General features: G+C 41.6%; 1 protein-coding gene across 1 annotated transcript in view; it reads left to right on the forward strand.

The window, feature by feature from the left end:
• Positions 1 to 12,604, forward strand: part of GALNT17 (polypeptide N-acetylgalactosaminyltransferase 17) — a gene marked incomplete at its 5' end in the record, with an annotated part of 305,373 nt that overhangs the window by 106,836 nt on the left and 185,933 nt on the right. The window contains one exon of the mRNA XM_083379748.1: positions 2,121 to 2,304. Within this exon, the coding sequence (XP_083235874.1) occupies positions 2,121 to 2,304 (184 nt within the window). The remainder of the gene's footprint in view (positions 1 to 2,120; positions 2,305 to 12,604) is intronic.

The following is a 12,604-nucleotide window of genomic DNA, read 5'->3' on the forward strand; positions in this document are numbered from 1 at the left end:
GACTGGCTCAAGGTTGAATCAGCCTTCCATCCTTTTGAGGTTGATAAAATGAGGACCCAGATTATTAGGGGTGATATGCTGATATTGTAAAATGCTCAGAGAGTGCTATGAAGCACTATGGATTGGTATATATGTCTAAGTGCTATTGCTTTTAGAAGAAAAAGAGATAATGCCTCCTAAGGAACTGTGGATGTTTAAGTAGATAGATTTTTTTTTTTTACAATAGACCATGCTCAGCTCATTTCTTGGATAAATCTTTTCTTCATTTGGATCCTCCAGGACACTGTATCCTTGACTTCTTTCAGTAGGACCTGTGATACTAAATTATTAAAGTTTAATTCTCTCCATCTGTTAACATTTTATCTCTCCAAGTTGTCTTTTATTTAGAATTTCCCTTGTTTTTCTGTATGAGCATCATTAGCAAATCTTGCCTGACTCCCTGGATGATGGTAGAATGGTTTCCAATCCATATCTAAATGGAGAAGAGAAGCTTTGGAAATGGGGTTTGGCAACATGGAACCCAGGGCTCATCAAATTAAGCTGTTTTGCTTGTCAAGCTCTTTTGTTTCTTGGTCACCATCTATTCAAATAAAGCATCACACAAAAGAACTGCCTAGAGGGGGCTGAATCTCTTGAACCATAAAGGTGGGAAAATAAATATCATGGCTAGGAACAAAAATCATCCATCAGAGAGATCAGTAGTTCCTGACGATGAAAGAGGTGTGAATCTCTCCTAAAAATAAATGTAAAAATGTCAGGTGCTACAGCTCTCTATAATGCACAGTGAAGCATGCCATAAAATATTACTTTGTCTCTCTTTTCCTGACATGCTTGGGCTAAGGATTTTTTTCCCCTCTTCTGGATGGGAGCATTCACTCTTTTAGATTTGCTTTTAAGAGGTGAAAGGAAAATTCATTTTATTTCCAGAAGGTCTGAGACTAGCATTGTGTCTGAATATACGTGTGTCTGTGTGTGCTTTAATGGAGGCCGAAATTGGCCTTTAAATGGGCATTCAGTTTAGCTTATTCACCGTTCAGATTGAGAAAATGGATATTTACTTGGCAGCTACCTACTTTTTAGAATAAAAAGTCAATTGGCCCACTGTTGGCAGGGGAGCAGGATCTGGCAGGCTCATGATTGAGAAGCTAGATGGGAATGGGGAATTTGGCCTGCTAATGATGGAGAGTTTAGGTGGGAATTTGACTTATTTGTGAGTCGGCCTAGATGGAATTTGCCTTACTGTGATTCAAATGGAAGGGTGTAATGGGAAATTCAACTGGCTATGATTCAGAGGCTAAATAAAATTCAGATTACCTGTGACTCAGACCCAAGCTCGAACGGAGGAATTAGGCTTATTAATGATTCATATAATAAATCCTTTCCACTGTGCCATCTTGAGATGTTACGTTAGCCTTAGACTTTCAATGTCCTCTGAATATCACTGTGCAGGAATATAGTTTAATAATGCATAGAAAAAGCCCCTTGTTCAGTTCTTATAATTTCCAAGTAGACTTGTCTTAGAAGCAAAGCTAAGAGACACCTTTCTTTTCCCGAGGTTGTTTGTAGAGGATCTTTTCAGTGGCAATAAACAACACTTGGTAAGATCAGGAGGACTCGAGCTAAGAAATAAAGAGCATGCATTAGCTGGTCAGCATCTGAAGGCAGAAAATGAAATAACAGGTGAAAGATCATTAAAGAGAGATCAACCTAGAACTAAGGAGAAATTTCCTGACAGAACAATTAATCAGCAGAACAGCTTATCTCCAGAAGTTGTGGGTGCTCCGTCCCTGGAGGTTTTCAGGAAGAGATTGGACAGGCATTTATCTGGAAAGGCATAGGGTCTCATGCCTGAGCAGGGGTTATAGATTAGAAGACCTCCGAGGTCCCATCCAACTCTATTATTCTATGTTTGATATTCTATTTGTTCATTTAAAAGATGGATAAACTAGTATCCCTTTCCTTCCTTTTTGTATAGACTAGCAATACAGCCATGATACCCTGATGGTGATTTTCTACAGCTGTTAATCTGTTTCAAGGGAAGATGTATATTATAGCTTCCAATGTCTCCTTTCAAGACTGACTCTCTTGTTTGTCTCTTCTTTGCTTTGTTTTTCTACTAGGTCTGTCAAAATCCTTGGGGCTTATTGAAGGCTACGGTGGTCGTGGCAAAGGTGGCTTGCCTGCCACTCTTTCTCCAGAGGAGGAAGAAAAAGCCAAGGGACCCCACGAAAAATATGGCTACAATTCCTATCTCAGTGAGAAAATATCATTGGACCGCACCATACCAGATTATCGTCCAACTAAGTAAGTCAGATTTTCCACCAGAGAGGAGGAGAAGTTCTACTATTTGATATAAATGTAATAAAATAAATAAAAATAAATAAATATTGGGATAAGGTGGGCCAGTGTTTAAGGACAGAGTTGTCTGCCTCCTGATCCAGGTCTCTTAAAAGCAAATTAGTTTCCGTGATAGAGCTACTTCATGTGATCTGAAAAGCCTTGATGACCAGCACATTTTTAGAAGAGAGATACAGGAGAATAGCTGATTGCCCTTACCACTGTTCGATGCCATATATATTTTTTAATCTCATTTTTTCCAGCAACAATGGCTACATGCAAAATCATTGGTTTGAAATGCAATTTTGATTTGGTCTTAGGTTTCTGCTTATACTGAGTGTTTTCCCAATAATAGACTTGGACCCATGCAGAATCTTCTAGTTAGTGCACAAAGATAAATGCACCTTGTGACCATGTTAATATAGTGGTGGTGATGATGATTGTAATATTGATTATGAGCAGGTAAAAGAATATGAAGTAATTCTTCTTCTTCTTCTTCTTCTTCTTCTTCTTCTTCTTCCTCCTCCTCCTCCTCCTCCTCCTCCTCCTCCTCCCTCCGGTTTGGGAAAACATTAATATCAGTCAACCCCTAGTTTAAAATTCCAAAATGTTGGGCTCAGGAACCCCCTGGGGACAATCTGTCCATCTGATGTAGGCATCCAGAGAAGATCTAACAAGAGTCTTCCATCCTTGTGAGATCATAATGTATGCTATGCAACAGACCTTCTGAGCTTCAGCCACTACTTTCCACTTGGAAGACTATCCTCCTAGAAATATGTCCCTACTTAGAAATCAAAAAGAAATTAAAGCCTGCTGGACTGAGTGCACCAATTTATTTATTTATTTTATTTATTTATTTTAATTCCATTTATATCCCGCCCTTCTCTGAAGACTCAGGGCGGCTCACAAGCTTAGCGGCTCACAAGGTCCTTAGCTGACCTTGGTGCCTTCTTGCAGTCTGTGTTTCACTGTTTTTCTTTGTTTTTGCTATGGTATATTTATCTTCTTGTTACTTGCCTAGAGTTTCCTGGTGTGGTGAATGAAGTCTGGATTCCCAGGCATTCCAGAGAGCAAAGAGGCAGCAAATCATAGACAGTTTGGTCTGGAGAAAGAGGGGTTTTTAACCTAAATGTTTGGCTCCTCCCCAGCAATTCCCAGAGTACATCTATAGTTATGCTAATAGTTGCTTTGGTTTGGCAAGATTCTGTCTAAAGGTATGGAACAATGGAGGAAACAGCTCAGAAATAACTCCACATGTCTTTCCTGGGTTTTGGGGGCTGTTAGCCATAAATGTCTGCAAGATCCTTTAGGAGTGGTGGGATTCAAATACCTGAACATCCAGTTCTCTGCATGGATGCAGGCCTGGGTCTCTGAGGCCTAGAATGGACTTCCAGAAGTGACATCCACACACTTTCAGTGGGCCATTCTAGGCCTGGGAGACTTCCTCCAGGCCTCTAAGGCCTAGAACAGACTTCCAGAAGCAGCATGGGTTCAGCTGGTTCTCTGAACTGAACAAAATTTAGCTACCAGTTCTACCAAGCTGGTGCGAACTGGCTGATTCCCACCACTGTCTTTTAGCCAAGTATGTTCTGCTTGGATTCAAATTGGAATCGAATGGTAGGCTAGAAGAAGTTGGAAGCAACTTAGAAAGCCAGAGAATCACTTTATATATAGTCAGACATGCTGGGTTTAGAATGAGCTCTTTTATTGTTTAGTATCATCTGACTCATCTGTGATAGAGCATGCACACTCAGTAACATTATATGCATCATGTAACATTTCATAACATCCGTAATACTTTTAGTGTGATCTTATTAATGTTCATCCTCATATTCAGTAGGTGTGGCATTTACATTATAATGAGGCACAATAACTTTGCAAGTTAGTAGAATTCAAATCTATGTGCAGTCCTTGTCTTTAGAAGGTTTGAACCAGTTCTTATCAGACTCCATATTTCCCATGAAGAACTTGCTTGTTATGTCAAACAACTAGTATCATTAATCAAAGAATTTCCTACTTACTGAAAACATTACTCAAAGAGGCCCGGTCTCCTGCTTTGGGGAGGGGGGCTGACAGCTGGCATAGGAACTGGATATAAGTATTGGAAAGTTGTCAGTAATTGTGCAGAGGTCTCCTTGAGCTAACAAGAAGTTGCACAGACAATGAAGGGTACTGAGAGCAGTAATAGTCACACAGTAACCACAAGAGACACTGAGTTGTGATAAACAGAAAAATATTTTACTTTGTGGTTGAAAAACAAAGCACGGTCAAAAGTAAGCAGTCCAGGTCATATACAATAGTAACAGTCCAAGCAGTAATCCAAATACAAAGTCTTCTTACCGGTCCAGAGGTCAAAAACACAGTTGTTCAGGTTTAACACAGTAGTAAACCAACAATAACAGTATCAGAGTAACTAACAGTGAAAAACAGCGAGAGCAGAGAGTTCAGAAAAGCTACGTTCCTAGCTCCCTCTTATGGCTATGAGAACACTTACACACCCATCAGCCAATTAACATCTTAAAGACACAACATCATAGTTTATATATTTTCAACCCAACTATGTAGGCTATCACCATAGGCCTAACAAAAGTCTTAGTAAAGTAAGTGAAGAGATTCACATCTGCTTTGTGGCTTCCCAATCTAGTGCATTTTTGGAAAACCCATGTTGGTATCTACAGCAATGGGCACAAAGGCATGAGCACCCCAGAGGTCATTAGTTGCAGATGGAGCATCAGTAGTTTCTCAGTGTGGTTTACGGAAATGCAGAAGCTTTTCTCAAAGTGAAATGGGGCAAAGGATCCTTCAGAAAGAGTCTACTGGGTCTCAGAAAAGCAGGTTGAGAGGTCCTTGGAGAGCCCCAGCCTCAACAACATATCCAAGGATGTCAAACAGCTTTATCAATTGAGTTTAGTGTAGCTGATTGATCAAGAGAGGTGCTTTGCTCCAAGCATCTGTATATTTCATCTTAGCATAACAACATAGGCCTTGAATCACAATTTCTTTTCTTCAAACGTGGACAGGAATAACTTTTGTCTAACCTCATATATGTTTTTAAATGACACTGGCAGCCTCTCTTCCCATTCAAGCTGAGTCTTGAGTGGCTTTCATTCTGGTCTTTTTTTCCCCCCCAATGTGTAGATCATCTCCCCAAAGATGAGATTAATGCACAAACACATCTCATTGTTTGGATCAGTGCTGATGTTAACAGCGGATCTCATTCTTCCCATTTCAAGTGTTCATACTATGAGTACCATTGATACTGCTGCTGAAATGGTATCAATTGTGTATAAAGACTGGGGGAATCTGAAGGTTTGCAAGAGATAATGCAATGAGAAACATGTGAAACAATGCCTGTCGGAGACTCCAAAGCTGAAAACTATGCGTGATTAGGAATCATGGTATATGAAGAGACTATGGGGAAAGTGAGTCATGGACTGTAGGAGGGAAGGAATACAGTGAAATTTTCTAGGAAAGGGCATAATTGACTAACTTGAAAAAGTAATCATTTCATCATAGGCCCTGCTTATAGCAGGTGCAGATCTGCTTTGGAGGCAGATGTTTGAAGCAAATGGGTCTTTGAAACTTGATTGTTCTAGGTGGGTAGTGTGGCACACAATTGTGTTGGTGTAATTGGCCTGTTGTTGACATGCGGTGATATTTATCCGTCTTAAATTCTCCCTCTACACTTTATTTTATCCCTTTCAGAGATGCATCTCAACTCTGCCCTGTGTGAATGCCTGGTAATGATTCCAACTATGTAGAATTCACAGCCTGCTGGTGTGTGTGTGTGTGTGTGTGTGTGTGTGTGTGTGTCCATTTTTTTAATCAAACCCTCTTGCCTTGTTCACATGTGCTGCTCAGTCTCTGAGGTTCACAATGTGATGTGTCCAAAATGCGAACCAAAGGATTAAAGCCAGATGGATGTACTGATTTTGCATCAACAGGTCAGTGTAGATCCTTGGTGACTAGAGAGACAGACCTTCTCTGGCATGATGAGTCTCTCCAAAGTGGCCCTTAAGGTCTCCTAACAGTGCAGCCATTGTAGATGCGTTTGGGTTCATCCATCTTGCGCCTGGTTCTTCTCTTCTTCTCTTTCATTCTAACTTAAATATGAGCCAATAGTGAATAAACCTTTATTATCAAAGTACAACATGTATACAAAGAGATTTTTTACAATAGACCATGCCCCCCCACAACTCACAGTGATAACAAACCCACCATCTTGTTACAACGTGTGAGCTAATTGCACAACATGCCGGCCTCGCAAGTCTATCATACATGGAGTTATTTCCCGTTCAGGAGCCTGACAACCCATGGATAGAAGCTGTTCTTCAGCCTGTTGGTGCAGCTGGCTATACTTCTATATCTACTACCTGATGGTAGGAGAGTAAAGAGGTACCGACCAGGGTGTTAGTGGTCCCTGAGAATTTTCCTCACTTTTCCAAGGCAGCGGGCCCTGGCGATGTCATCCAGTGGTGTCAGGGGACACAGCTCACAATGTTTTGTGCTGTGCTCACCACCCTCTGTAATATCTTCGTATCCACGGCTGTCAAGCCAGCATACCAAACCACAATACAGTGTGAGAGGACGCTCTCTATAGTAGACTGGTAAAAGAAGGTCATTAACCGTTGTTCTGTCCTGTTCTTCCTCAAGAACATGAGGAAGTGGAGTCTCTATTGGTCCTTTCTGGCCACCTGGGTTGTACTGACTTTCCAGGTAAGATCTCCACAGAGGTAGACTCCCAGGAATTTAAAGGAGGAGAGTCTCTCCACACAACCCCCCCCCCAATGTAAAGTGGGGCAGGTTCCTCTCTTTTCCTCTGGAAGTCTAGCACCATCTCCTTTGTCTTGCCGATGTTCAGGTGCAAGTTGTTCTCTAGACACCATAAGGATTTTTTTTTACTTCCCCCCCTGTACACTGTTTCATCTCCACCTGTAATAAGACCCACTATGGTGGTATCATCTGTGAACTTATCATCAGTGAATACAGATAGGGGCTAAGCACGCAGCCCTGTGGCGAGCCAGTGCAAAGCTTCAGGGGGGTGGATGAAACAGACCCAACCCTCACTGTTTGTAGCCGGTCCCTCAGAAAGTCTTTAATCCAATCACAGATAGATGGGGGAAAATTAAAGTCAGTTAGCTTTTCAATAAGGGCGATCGGCAGAATAGTGTTGAAAGCTGAACTATAGTCAGTGGAAAGCATCCTGACATAGCTTCCAGATTTCTCCAGATGGCTTGCTACAGAATATAGAGCAGGAGCTATGGCATCGTCTGTCAACCTATTCCCCTTGTAAGCAAACTGATGTTTGTCGAAGTCCGGTGGGAGGCATGTCCTAAGATGTTGGAGGGCCAGTCTTTCAAAGCATTTCATCACTACAGACGTTAATGCAATAGGTCTGTAGTCATTTAGGGAATCAGTTGCTGTTTTCTTCAGGACTGGGACAATGGTAGCTGCTTTCATGCATGAAGGTACACAGGCCTTTTGCAAGGAGATGTTAAAGATCCTTGTCAGGACCCCTGCTAATTGATTGGCACAATTCTTTACCACTATCCCCAGCACCCCATCTGGGCCTGCAGCTTTGCTGGGATCCACAGCCTTCAATGCAGCTTTCACTTGATGTTCATACAGGGTGAGTGGCTGAGAATTAGGAGGCTGGCTAGCAGAGGCTATGGGGTCTGGTCTTTTCACCTCGTAGTGAGCGAAGAAGATACTCAGCTCCTCTTCCAACAAGGCATCGGTATTAACCGTGTTCCTCATGTTGCCCTTATGGTTGGTTAGGTGCTGCAATCCTGCCACACTTGCTTTGGGCTGTTATCTTCTAAGTGATACTCCACCTTATGTTTATATTGTTGTTTTGCCATCCTAATGCCTCTTCTGAGATTTGCCCTGGCCTCTCTATATGTATCCCTGTCCCCTGCCTTAAAAGCAGAATCCTGGGCTCTAGTGTGTGGCATCAGCCAAAAAAAGCCAACACAATCCTAAGCTGCATTAACAGAGGGATAGAATCAAGATGATATGAAGTTCTAGTACCACTTTACAAAGTCTTAGTAAGACTACACTTGGAATACTGCATCCAGTTCTGGTCACCACAGTTTTAAAAAGATATTGAGATTCTGGAAAGAGTGCAAAGAAGAGCTGCAAGAATGATTAAGGGCCTGGAGGCTAAAACATATGAAGGACAGTTACAGGAATTGTCTAGTCAAAAGAAGGACTAGGGGAGAGATGATAACAGTCTTTCAATATTTGAGCGGCTCCTACAAAGACAAGGAGGGGTCAAACTATTTTCCAAAGCACCAAAAGGCAAGACGAGAAAAAAAATGGATGGAAATTAACCAAGGAGAGAAAGAACTATGGAGAAATTTCCTGACAGTGAGAACAATAAACCAGTGGGACTGCTTGCCTCCAGAAGTTCTGGATACTCCATCATTAGAGGCTTTTAAAAAGAGACTGGACAGCCATTTGTCTGAAATGGTATAGAATTCCAAGGTCCCTTCCAACTCTTATTATTCTATGTTCTGTGTTCTAACTTTCCTAGCATTAGTGACCTCTCAAGAAAACTGGGGTTTTACATTATGATTCCCAAATGTGATAATTTGAGCCTGGCCATTTGGGCCTTGAATAATAACACTGGATTGATTGATTGCTTTACAATCCATTCATTTATTGCCTTACCTACAGTATATATTGTAATCTCAAGAAGTATATATCTGTTGTGGCATCTGAATATCTTTCAAGGCCTTCACAACTAAAGTACTAGTTTGCAGCCTGTTTTTTCACTGCAGGCTCCTTTAGTGATGATAGCAGATTCCTCCCAGAGCAAAGCCTATCCATCATTTCAGGATCTTCATTATGAGTTCTAGTTGCTGTCTCTGTTGTTATAAATTTGGTGTTCCTTATATTTAATCACAGTCACGCTTTTTGCTGTGTTCCTCAACTTTCATTATTAGAGTTTGCAGATCATTTGTATCCTCAGCTACCAGAGTAGTGTCATCAGCATAACACAGAATATCAATGTTTCTTCCTCCATCATTTAAAAAAATATATAACAGAATAACAGAGTTGGAAAGGTCCTTAGAGGTCATCTAGTCCAACCCCCTGGCCAAGCAGAAGACCTTACACCATTTCTGACAAATGACAGTCCGGTCTCTTCTTGAAAGCTTCCAGTGATGAAGCTCCCACAACTTCTGAAGGCAGATTGTTCCATTAATTGATTGTTTTCACTGTCAGAAAAATTTACTTTATTTCTAGGTTGAATCTCTCCTTGATCAGTTTCCATCTGTTATTCCTTGTGTGGCCTTCAGGTGCTTTGGAAAATAGGTTGACCTCCTCCTCTCTGTGGCAGCCCCTCAAATATTGCTGTCATGTCTCCCCTGGTCCTTCTCTTCACTAGACTAACCATGCCCAGTTCCTGTAACTGTTCTTCATATGTTTTAGCCTCCAGCCCCCTAACCATCTTTGTTGCTATGCTCAACTTCTTCCATCCCAGGCTCCCTCGGTGTATATTCAGCATATAGATTAAATAAATACAAGTAATCCTTGACTTAATGGAACTTGCCCGTTAGGCCCATATATTGTGATGGTTGTAAAATCACCTATTTTACAATTTCACTATCTTTTTTTGTGGTGACTCTTAAAGAAATGCCAAAATTGTTAAGTGAACCAATGGCTTGTTATGGGCATTGGTTTTGCTGAAAACTAGGAAGTAACTGCTGGTTTTTTTTTTTGGCAAAACAGTTGTAAAACACAGTCACATGATTATGGGATGCTGCAAACAACTGTAAATATGGCCTGGTTGCCAAGCACCCGAGGTTCAGGAATTCAGGAGTGTTGAACTATTTGTGCTCTGATTCTTTGTACCTGATGATACACAGGGGGAACATCAAACCAGGCAAGGTGATGGCTGCAACATCATGGTTTTTTATGATGCATATCAAATCAAAGGGGTGGGGCTGGGATAGGAAAGTTGTGCAGTCATCTTGCCTTTATTTTATTTTTTTTGGTTCTCTTTGCAAGTACCACCGGTTTTCACACCATGCTGAATCCAGTTTAACCTAGTATAGCATGATATGGGAACATATTTAAGGATCTTTTCCTTGCTGCATCTTTCCCACCTCTGCATACCATCAACACTGTTTCTGTAGCCTCAGCTTGAATGACACCCTTTATCAAACTCTGTTCATAAAAATAATCTTTCCAGCTTTGAAGCTTTGTCTCACAACACTGTTCCAGTTGGAGGCATCTGTGTGGGGGGGAGGGGAGGGAGGAGGGGGATGAATTTAAAAACTCAACCGGGTGATTGCAGTCCCATGATTAAAGCCCCTTTTCCTTTTTTATTTTCATTTTGCATTTTGCACATACGATATTTATTAACATTTTGCACATACAATATTCATTAAAGGAGATGTGGGATTTTGTGCGGTGGCAACCACCATCTGAGGCTGAGCGCCAAAGAATTGAGGCCTTTGAACTCTGGTGCTGGAGAAGACTCCTGCGAGTCCCTTGGACTGCAAGGTGATCAAACCGGTCAGTCCTAGAGGAGATCAACCCTGACTGGTCTTTCGAAGGCCAGATCCTGAAGCTAAAACTCAAATACTTTGGCCACCTAATGAGAAGGAAGGACTCACTGGAGAAGAGCTTAATGCTGGGAAGGATTGAGGGCAATAGAAGAAGGGGACGACAGAGAATGAGGTGGCTGGATGGAGTCACTGAAGCAGTAGGTGTGAGCCTAAAGGGACTCCAGAAGATGGTAGAGGACAGGAAGGCCTGGAGGAACGTTGTCCATGGGGTCGTGATGGGTCGGACACGACTTCGCAACTAACAACAGCAACCACCACCATCTTGACTGTCTTTGACCCCCTTCTTCTACAAGAACCCCTGGGAGGCAGCAAAAGTCTCTGGTGCACTTCATGGTTTCTTTTCTTTCCAATCTATTTATTTGGCTCTCTTTCGCTGCCCACCTTCAGAATGCCAGCTTTCGCTATTTGGCAAACACTTAACTCTGACTTTGATTGTGGATTTTATGGAAGCCAAAGACAACAGCAATGACAATTAACTCAAGTGCTTTAGCTTCTGATTAAAATGGAGACAAGTCAAAGGAATTTAGCCTAATGGGGTTTCAGATCGCTGAATTAGCAGGAGATCCAGCAGTCTAAAGTATGTATTACTTTCAGTAAAAATCCAAAGAATAGACTAATGGGCTCACGAGGCAATTCACAAACAGGCAGATTCAAACCTCTTGAAAAATGTATTTCTTTATTTGTATCCTGCCTTTATCATTTTTTTTAAAAAAAAATAACTCAAGGTTATGAACATACCCAACACACCTTCCTCCTCCTATTTTCCCCCCACCACGACAACCCTGTGAGGTGGGTTGGACTGAGAGAGAGAGTGACTGGCCCAAAGTTACCCAGGTGGTTTCCATAGGTAAGGCAGGACTTGAAGTCACCATCTACCAAATCTACCGAGAAGACTGCATCCAATTCTGCATATCGTATTTAGGAAAAACATTGACAGTAAAAAAGAAAGCAGCCATTGTGCTAGGGCCTGTAAGAATAAGGATGTGAGAAATGGTTAGAGCTATCGAGTATGTTTAGTCTAGAGCAGAGGTGTCCAACCTTGGCAACCTTTAAGATCTGTGGAAAATCAACTCTTAGGATTCCTCAGCCAGCCATGCTGGCTGGGGAATTCTGAGTTGAAGTCCACAAGACTTAAAGTTGCCAAGGCTGGACACCCCTACTCTAGAGAACAAAAGAGGAAAACATGATGATATCTATGAAATAGCTCGTCTCCAACTTTTCTTGTCCATCCAGCATGCTCAGAAGATTAGGTGTGCATGAAGTCCCTTCCATGAAACCTTGCCATCCTGTGGGACCTAGGAAGCATGCCTTCTCTATTGTGCCCCCCTCCCTCTGGAACAATACTCCCCCAGAGATAAAGATGGTGCCCTTCTCCTAGGGTTCTGGAGAGCTTTAAAATACTGGCTTTGGTCCCAGGTCTGGGATTAATATTTATTATTAATTTTTCCATAGCCCCTGATAAATTTTTTTTGTTGTTGTGCTATTTATTTTAGATTATTTTAGTCTGGACTATCTGTTTGATTTCATGTTTTTAGTCGTTTTTGTGATTTCTATGCCACTCAGCATCCATGAATTAGACAGTAAATAAATGTTACTACTACTACTACCAGTAGTCCTTAAGACTGGTCACATAGTGATTGTGAGAAGTTACAATGGAACCTTTCCCCCCCAAAGCAGTGGTGGGATTCAGC

Source organism: Vipera ursinii (genome assembly GCF_947247035.1).
Source record: "Vipera ursinii genome assembly, chromosome: 1".
In the NCBI taxonomy this organism is placed as follows: Eukaryota; Metazoa; Chordata; class Lepidosauria; order Squamata; family Viperidae; genus Vipera; species Vipera ursinii.